The 18,596-nt window shown below is 50.1% G+C and overlaps 1 protein-coding gene across 1 annotated transcript in view; it reads left to right on the forward strand.

Moving 5' to 3' along the window:
• DNAH5 (dynein axonemal heavy chain 5) overlaps positions 1-18,596 on the forward strand; it is a 5,853,083-nt gene that overhangs the window by 4,241,338 nt on the left and 1,593,149 nt on the right. The window contains exon 58 of the mRNA XM_085606747.1: positions 10,077-10,253. Coding sequence (XP_085462873.1) covers positions 10,077-10,253 — 177 coding nt within the window. The remainder of the gene's footprint in view (positions 1-10,076; positions 10,254-18,596) is intronic.

Below are 18,596 nucleotides of genomic sequence, written 5' to 3' on the forward strand. Positions count from 1 at the left end.
AGAAAGAAGATACACAGGGCCGCCGCCCGCAGTTCGCTGAACAAGGATAGGGCTCCGCCATACGGGCGGGTCTCCTCTCTGTCACTGACACAGCCATTCAGCCGACATCCCGGAGGACCGGCGGCGTCTGCATTACCCACCGTATGCCAAATATAACCTACTGAGCCTGGCTGCGGTTGTCATCTACGCCACTTCTAGCCCAATTGGTCGCCTGCGGGTATCTCGGGGAGTCATAGACTGTCAGCTAGGACTGGCGAACCCAGGAACACTCTCGTGAAATCCAATCACAACCTAAACTCCCACCCCCCCCCACGCACAATCACTGTCACCTCCGGTCATCCTTCCCCGTCTGTGTGTGTCCACTGTCACGTTAATCCTGCTCAGCCAGTCGCCGCACTCTACCATCAGCAGTCAGCGCTCCACTCCACACCTCCCAGTCTCTCTCGCGTCGCCCCCGCCCCAAGAACCCCATGGGGCCCACTGTTGGCCCTATCGCACATCCCTCGGACAAGCAGCTACACCTACTCGCCGGCCAGCGCCACTCACCCACGCAGTCATCCCGGGTCCAGAATAGCAGCCGAAGCGCACTCCACTGGCACACGCCCGTCGAGCCCCTGCGCGCCACCCCCGTCTGATGGTACCGGGGCCCCAGTCGTCAAATACGTCTTGTATAACCCCCAGAAATTCTTGGGGCGACTCTTCGGCAGCAGCAATTCACTATATGTCTCAGCCTGTGTGCTGCAATACAGCATATCACTGGCCCACCGTTTCTTGGTGGGGAGGGGCCTCCTCATCCAGCAGATCGCAACGACCCTTCTAGCAATAAGCAACGCCATGTCAACTAAGCGACGCAGCGCCACCGGCAGAGGCCGGGAGTATCCCAGCAGCGCCAGGGCAGGGCTGGGAGTAATCTCGGTGCCCAAGACCCGGCTCAACTCAGTGCACACCTCAGTCCAAAACTTGGCTATTTCCGGGCAGTGCCAGGCCATATGCATAAACTCAGCCACCGGGAAGTGGCAACGCTCGCACTCCGCTGTTGTCCTGAGCCCATACCTATGCAACCGTTCCGGAGTATAGTACACCCTCTGCAGGTACTTAAAGTGCACCAACCTGTGCCGGCCATTGAGTGATATCGTCTTGGTGCTGACACAGCAATATCTCCACATCTCGTCTGAGAACTCTAATTGCAGGTCCTCCTGCCAGGCTCGTCGCGCCGTGGCATACTCACGCGCCGTTTGCCGGTCTCCAATTTTTTTAAGGTTCGAGATCAATTTGGGCGGCACCACCGTTTTGATAATGTAGGTGAGTTCCGGGACCTCCGGGGGTTCCGCCATGCCCGGGCCTAGTACCACCGATAAAGCCCTATGAACCCTATGGAACTGAAAGCGCTGAAGGGGGGTGTGGGCAGATGGGGCCAGCCCAAGCCGATCCCACGATTTGGCAATGCCATCTGCAAATAAATCCTCCATCCACGCAATGCCCAGTGCAACTAGTGCTTGGACCACTCCCCTCTCCCTCAGCGGGGGGAGCCAAATCGCCCATTCCACCGGTAGCAGGGGGAGTACAGCAGCGCACAATCATGTGCCCTCATTAACGCCTGCCATGCGTGAGTCGTGGCCTTGAGGGAGTCCAGTCGCCCCACCGAGCGGTCCGCCGGTTGGAAAGCGACCGCAGGCAATGGGAGCGGATCCGCGAACAGACGTTCCAGGGTGACGTGTGGGACATCCGCGCCGGCATGTATCCACGCGTGCAGGTGGGCCGCCTGCGCTACCCTATAATATCTCTCCATATCTGGAGCCCCCAGCCCTCCCAGTTCATACGGGAGCGTCAGCACCTTCCATTGTACTCTAGGCTGTCCGCCACCCCATGCCAGCTTAATTAGGGTTTGGGTCAGCTGTTTAAAAAAGGCCTTAGACAAGACAATGGGGATGTTGGTAAAGAGGAACAAGAATCTCGGTAATACGACCATTTTCATAATGGCTATTCTACCCATCAGGGATAAGGGCAGTCGGATCCAGGACTCCACATCCTCGACCAGTTTGGCGTACGCCACCCCATAATTTTCCCTGAGTAACACCTCAGGATCTCTATGGAGCCATATCCCCAGGTACCTAACCGCATCCGTTGTCCATTGCAGGGGATAGTCCATTGGGAACGGAGCCGTAACCGGCGTCAACGGAAACGCCAGCGACTTGCTCCAGTTCACCCTGAAGCCGGACAGCGCTCCGAACCTGACCACCTCCCGTAGTATAGACGAAAGATTCACCTCCGGGTTCCGGACATAAAGCAGCGTATCATCTCCGTATGTGGAAATACCAATTTGGTAGGTGGGAAAGTTAATGCCCTCGTAGCGGTGGTACTCCCTAATAGCGCACGCCAAAGGTTCCGCCACCAGGGCGTAAAGAAGGGGAGAGGGCAGCCCTGCCTGGTTTGCCTGCTGACCCTGAAGGCTTCTGTGACCCGGTCACCCATTCGTAGCCTGGCCGAGGGCTGGTAGTATAATGCTCCAAGCATCTGCAGAATGGGCTCCCCCAACCCAATCTTACGTAGCACCCGTACCATAAAGGGCCACTCCACCGAGTCGAACGCTTTTTCCATATCCAGGAAAATGGCCAAAGCCTTGTTTTCCGGGCGCACGTGTTGCATGGTCCCCAGTACCGTGCGAATATTGTATGTAAGATTCCTGGCAGGTATAAAGCCCGCCTGCTCCGGCGCCACAAGTTCCGGCACCAGCAGCGCTAAACACGTGGCCAGCACCTTAGCATACAACTTTGCATCTACGTTGATGAGGGAAAGCGGCCGGTACGATCCGCACACGTTGGGGGGCCTCCCTGGTTTCAGAACGGGAACTAGAAGCGCTTCGCGCATAGTGTCCGGCATGTAGCCATCTTGGCATATGCCATCAAATAAAGTTATCAGATGTGGGAGGAGCTTATCTTTGAATGCCTTATAGAATGCCACCGCCAACCCATCAGCCCCGGGGGCGCTGCCCGCCCTCATTCCCTCTAGTGCCTCCAGGATCTCATCCTGCTGTACGGGAAGCGACAGGAACTCCCTCTGAGAGTCGGATAAAAAGGGCATTTTGATGTAGCTGAGGTAATCCTCTATTTCCTCCTCCATCTGGGCGGACCTGGCTGTGTAAAGCCCCGCGTAATAGTCCCGGAACTCGGCGCTGATCGCCTCTTCCCCTGTGACCACCGTGCCAGCCTCCGTATCCAACTCGTCTATGACCAGGGGCTGCCTGCTGTTACGCAAAATCCGCGCCAGCAGGGAGCCAGGGCGCCCGCTCTCCCCGTACACCCGGGCCGTAGCATATTTGCCCATATGCTGCACCTCCCTGTCCGCTTCCCTGTGATATTCCGAGACCAACGCTTGGATCTGAGCCTCCCCAGCCGAGTCCACAGACTGCTGCTGTCTCTCCTCCAGTTGTGCCAGCTGAGTCTCTATTCCTTTAAGTCTCCCCCGTATAGATTTTAGTACTCCAGAGTGCTTGGCCATGGCCATACCTCTGATGTAGGCTTTAAACGAGTCCCAGACCGTGTGGAGGCTCTGGACAGAACCCAAGTTGTTGTCGAAGAAGGACTCTATATCCTCCGCCAGTCCACCCCGGAACACCTCGTCAAGCAGCGAGTATGGCGGGAACCTCCATGTGAATGGTGGAATACGCTTGACCGAGGTATCTAATATTAGGAGTAGCGGGGAGTGATCCGAAAGCGTACGCGGGAGGACCGCACAGCCCTTAACCATCGCAAGTAGCGACTGCGACGTCAGCCAATAGTCGATTCTAGTGTGGACGTCGTGGTATGCGGAGAAATGCGTAAATCCCCCCTTCCCCGGGTGTCTCTGCCTCCAGGCATCCACCAAATCGAGTCTGGTGAGCTCCGCCTGCATGCGTAATGCAGCAGACACCGGGCGACGCACCGGCCCAGAGGAGCGATCCAAAGCCGGGTCAAACGTGAAGTTAAAGTCGCCCCCCACACCATGCAGGTGTGCGTATAGCGGCGGCAGCTGGCGGCTAGAGCCGCGTAGAATTCTGGGTTGTCGTAATTGGGGCCGTACACGTTGACCACCACCAAGTCGTGACCCTTCCCTGCGCACCGGACAATCAAGTATCGCCCATCCGGGTCTGTTTCAAGTGCCGTCAGCACCAAATTGGTTTGAGGATTCACCCAAGTGATCACACCCCTAGAATGCGAGGTGAAGCCTGCCGCAACGCAGTTACCTGCTAAACCTGCTAAACCCCGCACATTAAGCATATTGCTCGTGAGGGGGAGGTGCGTCTCCTGCAGAAGTGCCAGATCTATATGATGCCTACGCAGGTAATTCAGCACTTTCCGCAATTTACGAAAATCATTCAACCCCCTCACATTCCATGTCATTGCCCTCAAGGACGCCTTATCATTATCACCAGTCAGCTCACTAGGTTCTCCCATCACAGATACTCTGCGTTACTGCGGTTGCGTCACGACAGGCTCTGTGCAAAGTGCCTCCCATCTACCAGTATCTGACACATCAATACAGACATAAAACACGACATCTAGCGACCAATCACTCCACAGTGCGTGCAAACCCCCCACCCCAAACCCCAACCCGCCCCTCCGCCCACAGTCGACCTCCCCCAACCTGGCCAGACAGTTCCCCCGTGCACCCTCCCCCCCCAATAAAACAAACACTCCCCCCAGACATCCTCCCGAATCAAACCCCACAAGGACCCTACTAGTCAACTGCGCTAGGGCCGAGGTTGCCAGGCACTTCAACAATCTCAACCTGGCAAAGCGCCAGAGAATCGCGCACCTCCGCCACCCCGCCCTCTGGTAACCTTGCTGCTTAACGAGCTACTCTCCCATCTCCTGCAGGAATGACAGTGAACCCCTCACCGCCCTCTCCCGTGGTCTACCTCGCCTTCTGACGGGCCAACGGCCGCTGCACATACAAGCCCGCATCCCAGACCTGCTCCCACCCAGGCGTACTCAGGTCCGAGTCCTAGCAGGCAAACCCCCGGGTCCAGCCCGATGGGGGCTCCCGCTCCGTTGCGCATAGCGCGCGAGCTCGCCAACAACATGTTCAACCCAATATCCAGTCGTCTAGGGAAACAGATCCGGAGGGAATCGGGAGCACACCACGTTTGTTAGTTCCAAAGAATGTCTCATCAGGTGGGGCACCCCGTAGTACCCAAGTGCCGGTTTCACAGCAGCGACCGTCCGTGCAGGACCCAGGTGTCCCAGCCCACGCCCGGGCGAATCACATCCCTCGAACAGCCAGTGAGGCCCAACGGACAGCCGCATGCTATGCCCGGCCTCCCACCCACATCTAGTCCTGCTCATCCAGGCCCGCGGTCGCCCCCGAAGTGTCCCCCGGACCCCTAGGGCTATTCTGTCGATCCCGAGACCATACCTTCAAGGATTTCTGGAGCTCCCTCGGGTCAGTAAAGAAGTGCGAGTGTCCTTGCCTGTTGATCCTGAGCCTCGCCGGGTAGAGCATGGCGTAGTCCAGGCCGAGGTCCCGAAGCTGTTGTTTATACGGCGCAAACTGACGTCGCTCCTCCTGGACTTTCGCCGTGAAGTCTGGGTAGATCGAAATGTCCATGCCCTCATATTGCAGCTTGCCCTTGTCTCTGGCCACCCGAAGCGCCACATCCCTGTCTCTGTAATTCAGGAGCTTCGCGATGATTGGCCTCGCCGGCGCTCCCGGCCTGGGGCGCGGACCCAGTGATCTCTGAGCTTGTTCGACCACAAACATGGGGGAGAACACGTCCTCACCCAACAGAGTGCGCAAAAGTTTTTCAACAAAGAGTTCCATCCTCCCAGTCGGGGTCGATTCCGCCACCCCCGTGATGCGAATGTTCGATCGTCTTGAACGAGCTTCCAAGTCTTCCGACTTATCCTGAATGACCTGCAGGAGCTTGCTGAAGTGTTTACGGTCCGCGTCCCACTCTGTTTGGGCTTCTGCCACCTGCGTGACTCTCCTCTCGGCCATGTCCAGTCTCTCCGCATTTTTGTCAACACGTTCCGACATGCGATCCATGCGATACGTGAGCGCATCTAGTTTGGCGTCGATGGCGGTCAAACTGCCCTGTAGGCCCTTCTCCATCGCAACCAGCATCTCCCTGATGTCCGCACCTGCCGAGGGCTCCGCGCCCGCTCCGCCAACAGGTGCCTCCTGTCCCGGGCTGGCCCCTCCCTTTGGCTTGCGCGGGTCAAACGAGAGTTTGGGCTGCGTTTTATCACCTTTCCCCATGTCGGTGACTCTCTGCCACCGCACCCCCAGGCCTGTATTCCTCGGATGGGATATCGTGGCCAGTTCCGGGACCCCCGGGGTATCGGGTGAGTAAGGGGACACCAGGACGGGGCCACCGAACCCCTCTCAGGGCCCCCTGCTGAAATCCCACCTGTGACCAGGGACGTGGCTCCTTAAGTCCCCAACGCAGGATCGTTGTCACACTTCGCGCCCCTCGACGCCCGGGGCCACCTCTCTCCGCTTACGTGACTCCCCGGCGCCGCTGTTCCAAGTGGGTCGTCGCGCTCCCTGGGGCCACAAAGCGATCAATACTCTCCCAGGCAACGGCCCGGCGCAAGATGCCCAGGTACCCCCTCCGTACCTCGTCTGGCGCAGGGGGCCACACCGATGAGTGACGCCTGTATGACCGGGGTTCCGCTTCACCCCCCAGGTCCCAGCAGCTCCGCCTCTGAGACAAAATGTGATCAAGTTCAAACCTGTGCATAAACACATTAGCATACGAAGGTGCTGCACAATTGCCCATAGAAGTGCCAGATGATTGGGTGTAAAAATCATTATTCCAAATAAAATAACTGTGATATAGAGTAAAGTGCATTAATTCTAACAGAAAAATCTTAAGGTTGTCAGGTTTGGTGCTTGGAATCAAAAATGATTCTAGGGCCTGAAGTCCTTGATCATGGGGGATGGATGTATAAAGTGACTTCACATCGATAGTAGAGAGAATAAGTGGGGTGTGATCATCTATCTCTATTGATCTGAGCTTAATGAGAAAATCAGTAGTATCCTTTAAATATGTCGTCATGTTCTGGACAAGTGGTTGTAAATGTCCTTGATAAACGTACCATTACTGAACGAGACAAAAAGTATTTGATTAAAGAAAATCCTTGTGTACCATACTTATATATGATACCTAAAATTCACAAGAGTCTTGAAAAACCACAGTTCAGACCTATAGTGAGCACTAGAAATTCTATACATGAGCCCACAGGCAAGTCCATCGATAGACATTTACAACCACTTGTCCAGAACATGACGACATATTTAAAGGATACTACTGATCTTCTCATTAAGCTCAAATCAGGCACAGACCGGGTTTATTTCCGGTTTAAAGTATTTAACTTCCGGGTCTCGGTACGCGAGACACCATTCTTCGAATGCATGTCGATTGATTCACGGTAACAGGTACGCCTCTCTAAGCACTCTGATCTACATGTTTTCTGTTCACTATTAACATTCATGATCTCTTTACTTTTTGGGGAAGCCTTATCTTTTGGTTGCCTTATCATCTATGCTTTCCATCAGTTTAATGAAATTCTTAGACTTACTCTCATTTCCTGATTATGCGATTGGTTAAGCAGCACCTACTCGCATGTTTTGAGAATTCGCGAGCATTAGAATACCGTTCTGCATCTTCATTAATCTCATTTTCACCTACACTTCTTTCACACTTTTAACACAGCACCAAAATCTTTTGAAAATGTAGTTACATGTTTCTCAGAACGCGATCCGATGTTACAATTGTGTATAAGCGAGTAATTTTCTATTATTGTGGCATTTTTGCTAGTTTACAGTTATCATCACCATGGTTGTTCTCGCTACTTATTGTAATTTCAAAGTGACTTCGTCACTATGTGTTGCATTGGTTGTGCTCCTGGATACAGCAATTTCTTTTCATTTTTTCGTAGGGAATTCCCCCTGACGAAGGGTTAGACCCGAAATGCATCGGGGAGTTAATGTTACTTCAAAGTTGTTTGCTCAACATGAGATTGATTATGTGAAGGAGCAACAGTTTTCTGAAGAACTTCATTAAAATTGTCAATACAAGCAAAATGATAAAAGAGTTATTGATTTTCCTTTGACTTCGTTGAGATATTTCAAAGCGCCAATGCGCCTACACAGGATCCTGGGCTGTAAGTCAGGCTCACCGGAGGACCCCTGTCCACCGAAATTGAGGAAAGAGCTGGCTAACTCTCCCATCCAGGTGTTGTCGGAAATATGGAACACTTCACTTACTACCGGCACCTTTCCTGACTGATGGAAGCACGCCACTCTCCTCCCCCTCAAAAAGAAACCCAATGTTGATGCAGGCGAATTGAATAATTACAGACGGATTTCGCTGCTGCCTGCACCAGCCAAGATGCTTGAAAAGATGGTGCAGGGACAACTATCTAATTTTATTGAGAGCCATGGTATTCTGTACGACACCCAATCTGGCTTCCGTGCTGGTTTCAGCACTGAAACAGCACTGATAGAGGTGGCATATTCAGTCAGGATGGCGCTGGATTCAGGGGCATCAGCTATGCTGGTGCTCCTGGATCTTCCTGCCGCTTATGATACGGTGGACCATCTCATACTGGTCCAGCGCCTCTCAGACATGGGGATACAGGGTACTGTCCTGGAGTGGCTAAAATCATTCCTCCATAAGCGCACACAGAGGATGGCGCTTCAGCCCCATCAGTCCAATCGCAAGCACTTATGGTGTGGGGTTCCGCAAGGGTCGGCCCTGAGCCCTTTACTTTTTAACATTTATCTAGCCCCTCTGTTCTCACTGATTGCCAACTGGGGGGTGAAAGCGATTTCCCACGCCGACGATACCCAGTTGGTATTTCCTTTTAAAGACTGGTCGAGTGATTCTTTTGAGAATTTTAAAAGCTGCTTAAAGGATATAGCTCAATGGTTGAATAACAACAAACTCAAGCTGAATGCAGAGAAAACGGAGGTGTTGTTTTTTGGTAAAAATCCGCCCCCGATGCAGATCTCTGGTGGCTGAAGGAAATGGGCTGTCCTCTCGCCCCTGCGGAGTGTACAAAAAATCTGGGAGTTAAATGGCAGACGGATTTATCCTTTTCAACCCAAATTCAACAGGTGACAGGAGTGCTTTAGCAGGCTGAGAAACCTGCGAAAAGTCTTACACCTTTTGCCTGAAAACTACCGGCGGGTCGTGATCCATGACACAGTAACATCTCGCTTGGACTACGCGAACAAACTTTATCTGGGCTTACCGGCATACCAGATAAAGAAATTGTAAATGGTTCAGAATGCGGCTGCGAAATTGATCAAACGTGTCCCTTTCAGACAACATAGCTCTCCGCATTTGAAAGAACTGCATTGGCTGCCAGTCGCTAATAGAATTAAATTCAAGGCATTAACCCTAGCCTTTCGGGCATTCCATGGCACTTGCCCCAGCTATATGAAGCATAGGCTAGGTGCATACAAGCAGGATCGTCTACTTAGGTCTAGTTTGCAGAACCTGCTATGTACCCCTCGAGTCAGGAAAGCACGGATGGGAGGCAGATCTTTCATGCTTAGGGCATCCTTGATTTGGAACGCCTTGCCCAATGCCCTCCGCCAGATTACCTCGGAAACGCAATTTAGGAAAGCAGCCAAAACATGGCTTTTAATCAAGATTAATCTCCCTGGACTCTTGTTACGTTGCTTGCTTTCTTACGCGCCACCTGTTGCTATAGCGCCGGGACACCTCTTCGGAAGTAGCTGTTCGCGCTCTACAAATGGCAGTATTATTATTATATTATTATTATGTACAGAACATTTTCAGTGGTGCAATCCAGTTCCCATCCTTAGAGCTATGAACCTGTTGAAAATGACTCTTTTGATCGTCACCTGAAGATAAAGATTTACCTAAATCTCGATACATGGGAGGGACATGAATTCGCCTTTCTCTTCACTTAATACAGCACAAAACAGTTTATAGATGTGCAATAATATTGTAGTTTCAACTTGCAATAATCAACGGTGATTAATTTTAATAACACATATGTTGCCGCGCCATTTACCCACAATTTAATCCTCTCTTGGAACTTCTGTTTTTTCTGAAATAGGTGCTGAAAGAAGTGACTGTCAAAGCACAGGCTGCAGAGAAAGTAAAGGCTGAAGTGCAAAAAGTGAAGGATAAAGCTCAAGTCATTGTGGATAGTATTTCAGCTGATAAGGCCATCGCAGAAGAAAAATTGGAGGCTGCAAAACCAGCACTTGAAGAGGCAGAAGCTGCATTGAAGGTCACTTGTTAAATAATCACCTGAAAAATATCCATATGCTGTGTGCAATTAATTCTACTCATGCTGCAACAACTATCTCACTGCAGTAACTTTGCATTCTGAATCTCATGAATCTTGAGGATAACTGGGAGGCTGACAGCATGTCTTTATGAGGGAGATGATGACGTCAGCATAGGGAGTGCAAATAAGAATTCTCACTGCAAGAATTGTGATGGAGAGGAGTTAAGAGGGCTTATCACTTTGTAGAAGATTAATTGGACAATGTATTTACTCCTGGAGGATTGCCATCTAAGTTGTGGGAGACCGTAGAGACCGAAATGGTTAGTTTGAAAATAAGGGTGAGTTTTTATGTAGTTTGAAGCAATAAAACATAATTAGAAATGGATGGGCCGCCAAAATATAAGCATTTGGGTTTTGAGAGGAATTCAATCAAATAAAATATAGATCCACGAGATGAATTGAAAAACACATATTTTGTATGTGGCAATCACAGTGAAAGCTAAGGGAAATCCTTCCGTACATGGCGAAGCTGCCACGACCATCAGCAAACAAATGCATATTTATTTTAACTCCACTCTCTCTTTCAGTCAGCTAAGAATGTGTTACCAGTTTGCATTATTATGGGTATGTTTATTTTACTGGTTCCTCTCTTGCTGTATTACTTGGATCGGGAGACATATGCAGAGCAACTAAGATGCATTCATTTGAGAAACATGGCTTTTAAAATATTTCAAACCTTGACGCTGTCACATGTTCAATGGTTTGTTATTAATAATAAGGTACATCTGCATTGCTGTCTAAACCTACAGAAATGTATAGACTCTACAGATTTTTTTTTAACTCTTTCTGCTTTATTCAGCATAGACACATAAACACATCCTAGTCCTTCGCTTAAATTCACATAGTTAACGTATATTCTCATAAGTAGCTCTTCTTTGCGCACTAGTTCAAAATTACCTTTACTTAGGTAGCCAATTAGTTGGAGCAGACAGATTTAAAGGTATGGTCATCCTCGCTCAGTCTGTATGTTATCCATTCAACATTTCAAAATCACAATTTGAGGGAGTGAAAGCAAAGTATCTTTATACAAAGTTGCTTTCAGATTCACTACCTAACATGAAACTGTGTAAATCCAAATGGAATATTAACCCCCTTATCACAGGCGAAGTGATTTATATTACCCCTGGGAAACTATGTTAATCATTGTGCAGTGTATAGAGATAGTCCCTGAAAATGGTGAAATGCCTCATAACCCACTCCAGGTGGCACGCTGTGGGCAGCCCCTCCTCCGTTGGCATCATTTGGCAGCTCCTCATCCTTGTAGCAAGTCCATGGTAGCTATCAGGGTATGATAGTAAGGGCCATTATAATGTTAATTTGTTTGTTTTTTAATGTTGTATATAGTGGAGGTATAAATTAAAGTTATTTAATCTGCCTCCTCAATACCATTCTAAGTAGACACAATTGAGTCAAAAATTATAATTGTGGGCCTTTATTTTGTCTTTTTATAATGATATTGAGGAGGTTAGTAAACTACATCACATCTAGCAGGCCTCCAAAACCTGAAAATCTCAGAGCCTGGCCTTGTGCCTTGGGTGAAATGCTGTCCAGTGATGAAACATGCCACCTAAATGGGTAAGGTCCTTGCTTCCTTTTAAGGTAAATATCTCTTTACATAATACAACCACCGTTGGATCTTGTCGCTAAAAGTTTCACGTAAATCCAAACATATGTGAGGTATGGAATTAAAATCCTTTCTGTATTTGTACGTTCTGTTCTAAATTTGTTTAGTTGGGGATCCAATCCGTTACACTTAACATCGTTGGTGACTTCCAATTATTGAGAAAACATTCTTTAACTCTTACTGAACTCTCTCCTACCTAGGAGTGCAACATTTTATTAGTCGAGAAGCAGTAATTCTGAAGCAGAATAAAAAGTGTCACCTGAAGATACACTTGTGCGTGCCTTAATTTTGGCAAAAACATCTTTCCTCCAGGACCGAACAAATTGGCTATGTTGTTTTTATATATCTTAAATCTATTTATTTATCTCTGTATGAAAGAGCATGTTGAGAGTCAGCTCTTTTTTCGGCTTTCAAACGTTTTTGCAAGTGATCCAGTGTCATTAGAATTTAAAAGATGATAGATATAAGTTAGTCAGTAACAACTTTATTCGATCTAAATAAATTAGACCATAAAAGTACTATACAAAATAATGTAACAAAATATGGTTAATATTTATCTTCATTTTGACAGTACATTCTAAAATCAGTTCAGGCTAACCTCATGGACATGCCCTCTTCAGAGACAAGGCAGATGCTGCCCTTGAGCGCTTCAAAGACTTGTGGGCCTCACCCCCCCCTCCCCCCCCTCCCCTGGGCTTCATCTGCATTTCGCTCCTTTCGTGGGTACGGAAGGGGCAATCAGCCGCGCCAACGCTATTCAGCCAGAGGACCCCACAGCTGTCTTTGTGGGGCCATGGACACGGTTCACCCCGGCCCCTCCTCCACTGCAAAACCTTCCTATTCTGGTCGCCCAGGATCACTCTCCGCCAGTTGGCAGCAGAGTACGCTATCATCTCCACCACTGGTGAGATATTACATTGGATACGTGGGTGTTACAAATAGTCCGAAGGGGCTATTACCTCCCCTTCAAGACTACTCCTCCAGCTATGCCTCCAGTGTACCATCGCCTGACGAAGAATCACCTTGTGTTGCTCTGCGTGGAAGTCAAGACTCTCTTGGCCAAGGGAGTTATAGAGAGGGTTCCCAGGCCCGAAGTAGGCAGTGGTTGCTATTCTCGCTACTTTCTGGTCCCTAAGAAGGCCTTCGTCCTGTCCTAGACCTCAGAGCCCTCGATTACTTCCTCAAAAAGGAGAAATTCAAGATGCTTACCCTTGCTTTGGTCCTGTCTGCTTTGGACCCCGGACACTGGATGGTGGCGCTGGACTTGCAGGATATAACATTGGTCGGTCCTCAGGATCGGTTTGTAGCTAGGGATGGTCCACCTCTTGATCTAACCAAGCCTACAAGCCGTAATGGCAAAGGTCATTGGAAGGATCAAGTGGGGGAAGGAAAGGGAGGGAACAGCAGGGAAGGAGATCTGGAACAATAAAAAAGAAAAGAACACCAGCTTGAGAACACCTTCTTATTACATATATGAGAACAAAGACAAACTCAACGACCAGGGGTGGATACTCTTCTTATACCTGCAAAGAAAAGGAAAACATCTTTGTAAGGGGAGGCCTTCTATATGGATGGACCAGAAGGTTATAACTGCAGGAAAAAGAAATAAGAGAACATATAGCCTTACATGGACATATACACACTCCTAGTAGCCAGAAGCAACTGTAATAATTATACTATGTTATGGAGCACAAACCTACCCTTGTCTAGACTCCACCGCACTTCACAGGGATAGAGTGTAGGCTCCTACCACTCATACCAACCCCTGTTAAAAGACAGAGCCAGAAGGATTACTTATAACCCGACCTTGGAGCCGACCTCCATACATGAAAACCAACAGCCATCCAAAACTGTTACCACTGCAGTGGTAAGATAATCCTTAGGCTTTACTCTCATACAGCAGAGTTTTGCATTTCAAAGTAAATGGCACTGTAGAATCTCTAGTGTAATGCCTCTTACACGTAGAGTCATAGGTAATACAGACACATGGGCTCAGTGCCCCCAAAAGGTAGAAGACTGTAAACCAAACCCCTCGCCGCTGGACGGTAATACCAGCCGAGGAAGCAATCCGGGAAGTGCACCAGCCTCCTCATGAGCAGCCGCTCCCCAAAGGAGGTAGGTGAAGCAACTCAGGGGAAGACCATCACAACCCCCCCGCCAGCCGACAATGCAGGCCGAAATAAATCCAATGACCATAAGCTCCTCACTGCTGGGTGTTAACGCCAGCCGAGGAACCCCTCAGGAAGTGCACCAGCCCCCGCATGAGCAGCCGCTCTCCAACGGAGGTTGGTGGGACAAAGCCAGGGGGAAGTGGTTGGTGCAAGGCACCCTTACTGTTCTGCTAAAACACCACGAACAGGAACGAGACCAGCAGCACCAGGGACGAAGAATTTCCAACGCTGCTTTCCGGACTCCATTGGCCTTTATGCAGACTTCTCGCGAAGTTTCGACGTGACGCGCGAGTGCTCATGGGTAGTGTAGTTCAATGCGCTGGCACTGCATGCGCTCTGGGAGGGTGTCGTCACGCAGCGTGCGCTCGCCGTGTGCGCTCATGGCACAGGATGCCTATTTTCATATTCCCATTCTACTGACCCATCGTCGGTCCGTGCGGTTCACAGTGGGTCACTAGCACTTTCAATTTGCGGTGCTCCCCTTTGGCCTAACCAGCGACCCTCGGGTGTTCACAAAGGTCACTGCCCATCTGTGGAGATCAGGGGTTCCAGTCTTTCCCTATCTTGACGACTGGTTGTTGAAGGCAGGCTCGTCCCAAGCAGTTGTATCCCACCTCCATGCTACGGCAAGCCTCCTGCATTCGCTGAGGTTCACTATCAATGTGCCAAAGTCACACCCGACTCCCCTTCAGATGCTCTCTTTTATTGGAGTGGTTTTGGACATGTGCAGTTTAAGGCCTATCCTCCCGAACGGCGAGTCCAGGATTTCGTGCTTTGATAGCGATGTTTCAGCCTCTATCCTAGATTTGTAAGAATAACTCTGAGGCTGTTGGGCTTCCTGCATCCTGTTAGTGACCCATGCACGGTGGCACATATTGGCCCTGCTGTGGGACCTGAAGTTCTAATGGGCGCAGCATCGAGGAAATATCACTAACCTGGTTCAGATTTCAATAGACACTGCAAGAGACCTGCACAGGTGGCTAACGGACCACAATTGGCTCAAGGACCGACCCCTCTCCCTTCCGCACCCAGATCTCACAGTAGTGACGGATGTGTCCCTTCTGGGATGCGGTGGCCATCTGGGGGAGGTGGAGATCAGAGGACTGTGGAGATCAGAGGACTCTGGTCTCCGACAGAAGCCAAGCTCCATATCAATCTGTTGGAGCTTACAGCGATCCGACTGGTAATGAAAGCCTTTTTGCCATCAATAAAGGGAAGGCTATTACAGGTGTTCATGGACAACCCTACCGCCATGTGGTACTGCAACAAACAGGGCGGAGTGGGGTCTTGGACTCTTTGTCAAGAGGCCCTGCATCTCTGGACTTGGCTGGAAAAACAGGGCATTTCCCTGGTGGTTCAACACCTGGCTGGTTCTCTGAATGCCAGGACGGAAGAGCTCTGCCAAAGGTGCCTTACAGATCACGAATTGCGCCTCCATCCGGAGGTGGCACAAGGTCTCTTTCTGCGGTGGGGAGAGCCTTGGTTAGATGTGTTTGCCTCAGAAGAGAACGCGCAATGTCATCAGGATTTTCAAAGGCGGCTCTCGCTCGGCTACGCTTTTTGCCACGAGTGGAGCACCGGTCTCCTACACGCCTTTCCGCCCATATCTCTCCTGCCCAGAGTGCTCTGGAAGATCAGGAGCAATCGGGCACAAGTTATTCTTGTGGCTCCGGACTAGGCACTAAGAGTTTGGTATCCCAAGTTTGTTGACATGAGCATCGATCTTCCGGTCAGGCTACCCCTTTGGGGGGATCTTCTGTCGCAGCAGCAAGGGAGGGTTCTCCACCCGAACCTGTTCCACTCTCCGCCTCCTTGCGTGGAGATTAATCGGCAACACTTGACAGCTTTTGACCTCCCTCCCGAAGTCTGTGAGGTTATCTTGGCAGCCAGGCGTCCCTCCACAAAATCAGTATACACCAGCCGATGGAACAAATTTTGTAAATATTCTAGACTGGTCTATAGACCCATTATCTGCTCCCTTATCTAAAGTCCTTCTGTTTATACTTCCTTTGGCCAGCAGAGCTCTGCTCTGGGCACATTGAAGGGCCACCTTTCTTCCCTTTCTACTTTTATTCGGCTACCTGATCAGCCATCTCTTTTCAAATCTCCTCTGGTGCAGAGATTCTTGAAGGGGCTAACTCATTTGTTTCCTCCTTCACCTTTTCTCATGCCACATTGGGACCTTAATTTGGTTCTCACCTTTCTGATGTGTGCCCCGTTTGAGCTGCTGCATAACTGCATATCTTCCCTCTATGGTTGCTCACCATCAAGACAGCTTTTTTGTTGGCAATAACCTCTGCCAAGAGGGTTAGTGACCTCCAGGCACTGCCTTCACAGCCTTCTTACCGGACGGTCTTTCCGGGCATAGTAGTATTCTGGACAAGGGCATCTTTTCTGCCTTAGGTGGTAACACCCTTCCATCTGGGACAGTCTGTCACCCTGCCCGCCTTTTATGCATCCCCGCATTCTTCCAAGGAAGAGGAGCGTCTCCATCGTCTGGACCCAAAAATAGCATTATTGTTCTACCTTGATCAAACGAAAGAGTTCTGGGTGGATGACCAACTCTTTATAGGATACGTGGTTGCAACAAAAGGTGGTTCTGTCCAGAAGAGGACTATATATCGATGTGTTATCCTCTGTATAAAAATCTGTTATGCCTTTGCGAAGAAGGATCCCCCTGAAGGGCTTAGGGCCCATTCCACCAGGGCAAAAGTGGCCACCACTCCTCTCCAGCGTGGTGTTCCGGTTTCAGATATCTGCCAAGCTGATACATGGGCATCTCTGCAGACTTTCACCAGACACTACTGCCTGGATTCTCAGGTTCGCAGAGAAGACCTGTTTGGTTGCTCAGTTTTGCAGTATTTTCTGGTCTAAGCCGTTCCGCACTCCCTCTTCGGGGGATGGTATTGCTTGGGTATCTGTTCAAAGGTAAGGAATCTGCGGCTGGATGTCTCTCTCAGGTGGGCAAGTTACTTACCTTCAGTAACGCCGTATCTGGTAGAGACATGATCTAGCCACAGTTTCCTTACTGACTCACTCACCCTTCCCGCACTGCACAATTGGTTTTAGGTGTCTGGGAGCGGTTCATTTTTTAATCACACCATGGCCAGTCACTTTATGGCTTCGAGCTCTTGGCGTGGAAAGTCGTGAAAAATACTGACGTCAGCGCGCCAGAGTGTCGGTTATATTGACAACACGGACTTCATGACGACGTTGAACACGACACCGATGACGTCACGTGGAGACAACCGAGGCCACCTACCGGTGCGCAGGGGTTCTGCTAAGAAAAATCTTCCGGATCCAGCCCGACGCCTGGAAGTTCAAAGGTAAGGAATCTGTGGCTAGATCATGTCTCTACCAGATAAGGCGTTACCGAAGGTAAGTAACTTGATCTTCTACAGCAAATCTCAGCAGTAGGTAATAATTGTAAAACAAGATAGGTGAGGTTACATTGTGTACACTGTAATGACATTAAAGATGATAAAATGTAATGTTTCCTCCACTTGTTATAAAATTAGCAAAAAAGTATAACATGCCTGGTGTTCTGTGCCCTCATACTATTGAGTTACTTAGATTTGAGAACCAATCATTTGTTATAGGGAAGTTAACCAAGCGATCATAAATGTCCAGTGGGACGCAGATACCGGCAGCAAAGGGGGCATCATTTTTACATCGCCGTCGTGAGGGCAAATGCCAGCGTTGAGGGTCATCGCCATTTCCAGGCGTGAGGGGAACGGCTTTTCCTGGACTACACTTCCCAGGCACCACTGCTTCTTCGACCGCTGTGACGCGGTAGAGCGCGCCTGGAGGCGCTTAAACCAACCTGCAGCCTCCCGCAGTGTGGGACGCAGATACCGGCAGCAAAGTGGGCATCATTTTTACATCGCCGCCGTGAGGGCAACGGCCAGCACTGAGGGTCATCGCCATTTCCAGCCGTGAGGGGAACGGCTTTTCCTGGACTACACTTCCCAGGCACCCCTGCTCCGTCGATCGCTGTGACACGGTAGAGCGCGCCTGGAGGCGCTTAAACCAACCTGCAGCCTCCCGCAGCGCGGGACGCGCCCGGGCGGGCCCGTCCTTGGCCGTCATCGCCAGGAAGAGGCAGGGCCCTCCCCTTTTGTTTATTGTCTAGTATTTGCCAATCCGGAGGACTACAAGTTTATCAAGGTACTGATTAGTCTCAATTGAAATTTAGTTACCGTATTGTGGTAATAATTGACATTCTGGCCTAAAAGTTGTCATAGATTTACTGTGCAGATTTATTACTATTAACAAGTGATGGGGAAAAGAAAGATGATGGAAGGGCGGATTGGGGGGGGGGGGGGGGGGGGGGGGGAGGGCGGTAAAATCCGAAAAAGGCTAGGAAGACACTCAAAAATGCAGCAAGTAACTGTGTTTTAGATCGCATTGATACACTCATAGAGGAATGTGAGGACTTACTGGTGAGTGGGCCAAAGCAGCTTACGAGGGATAACCCCCTGACACGTA

Source organism: Triturus cristatus, chromosome 5_2, assembly GCF_964204655.1.
Source record: "Triturus cristatus chromosome 5_2, aTriCri1.1, whole genome shotgun sequence".
In the NCBI taxonomy this organism is placed as follows: Eukaryota; Metazoa; Chordata; class Amphibia; order Caudata; family Salamandridae; genus Triturus; species Triturus cristatus.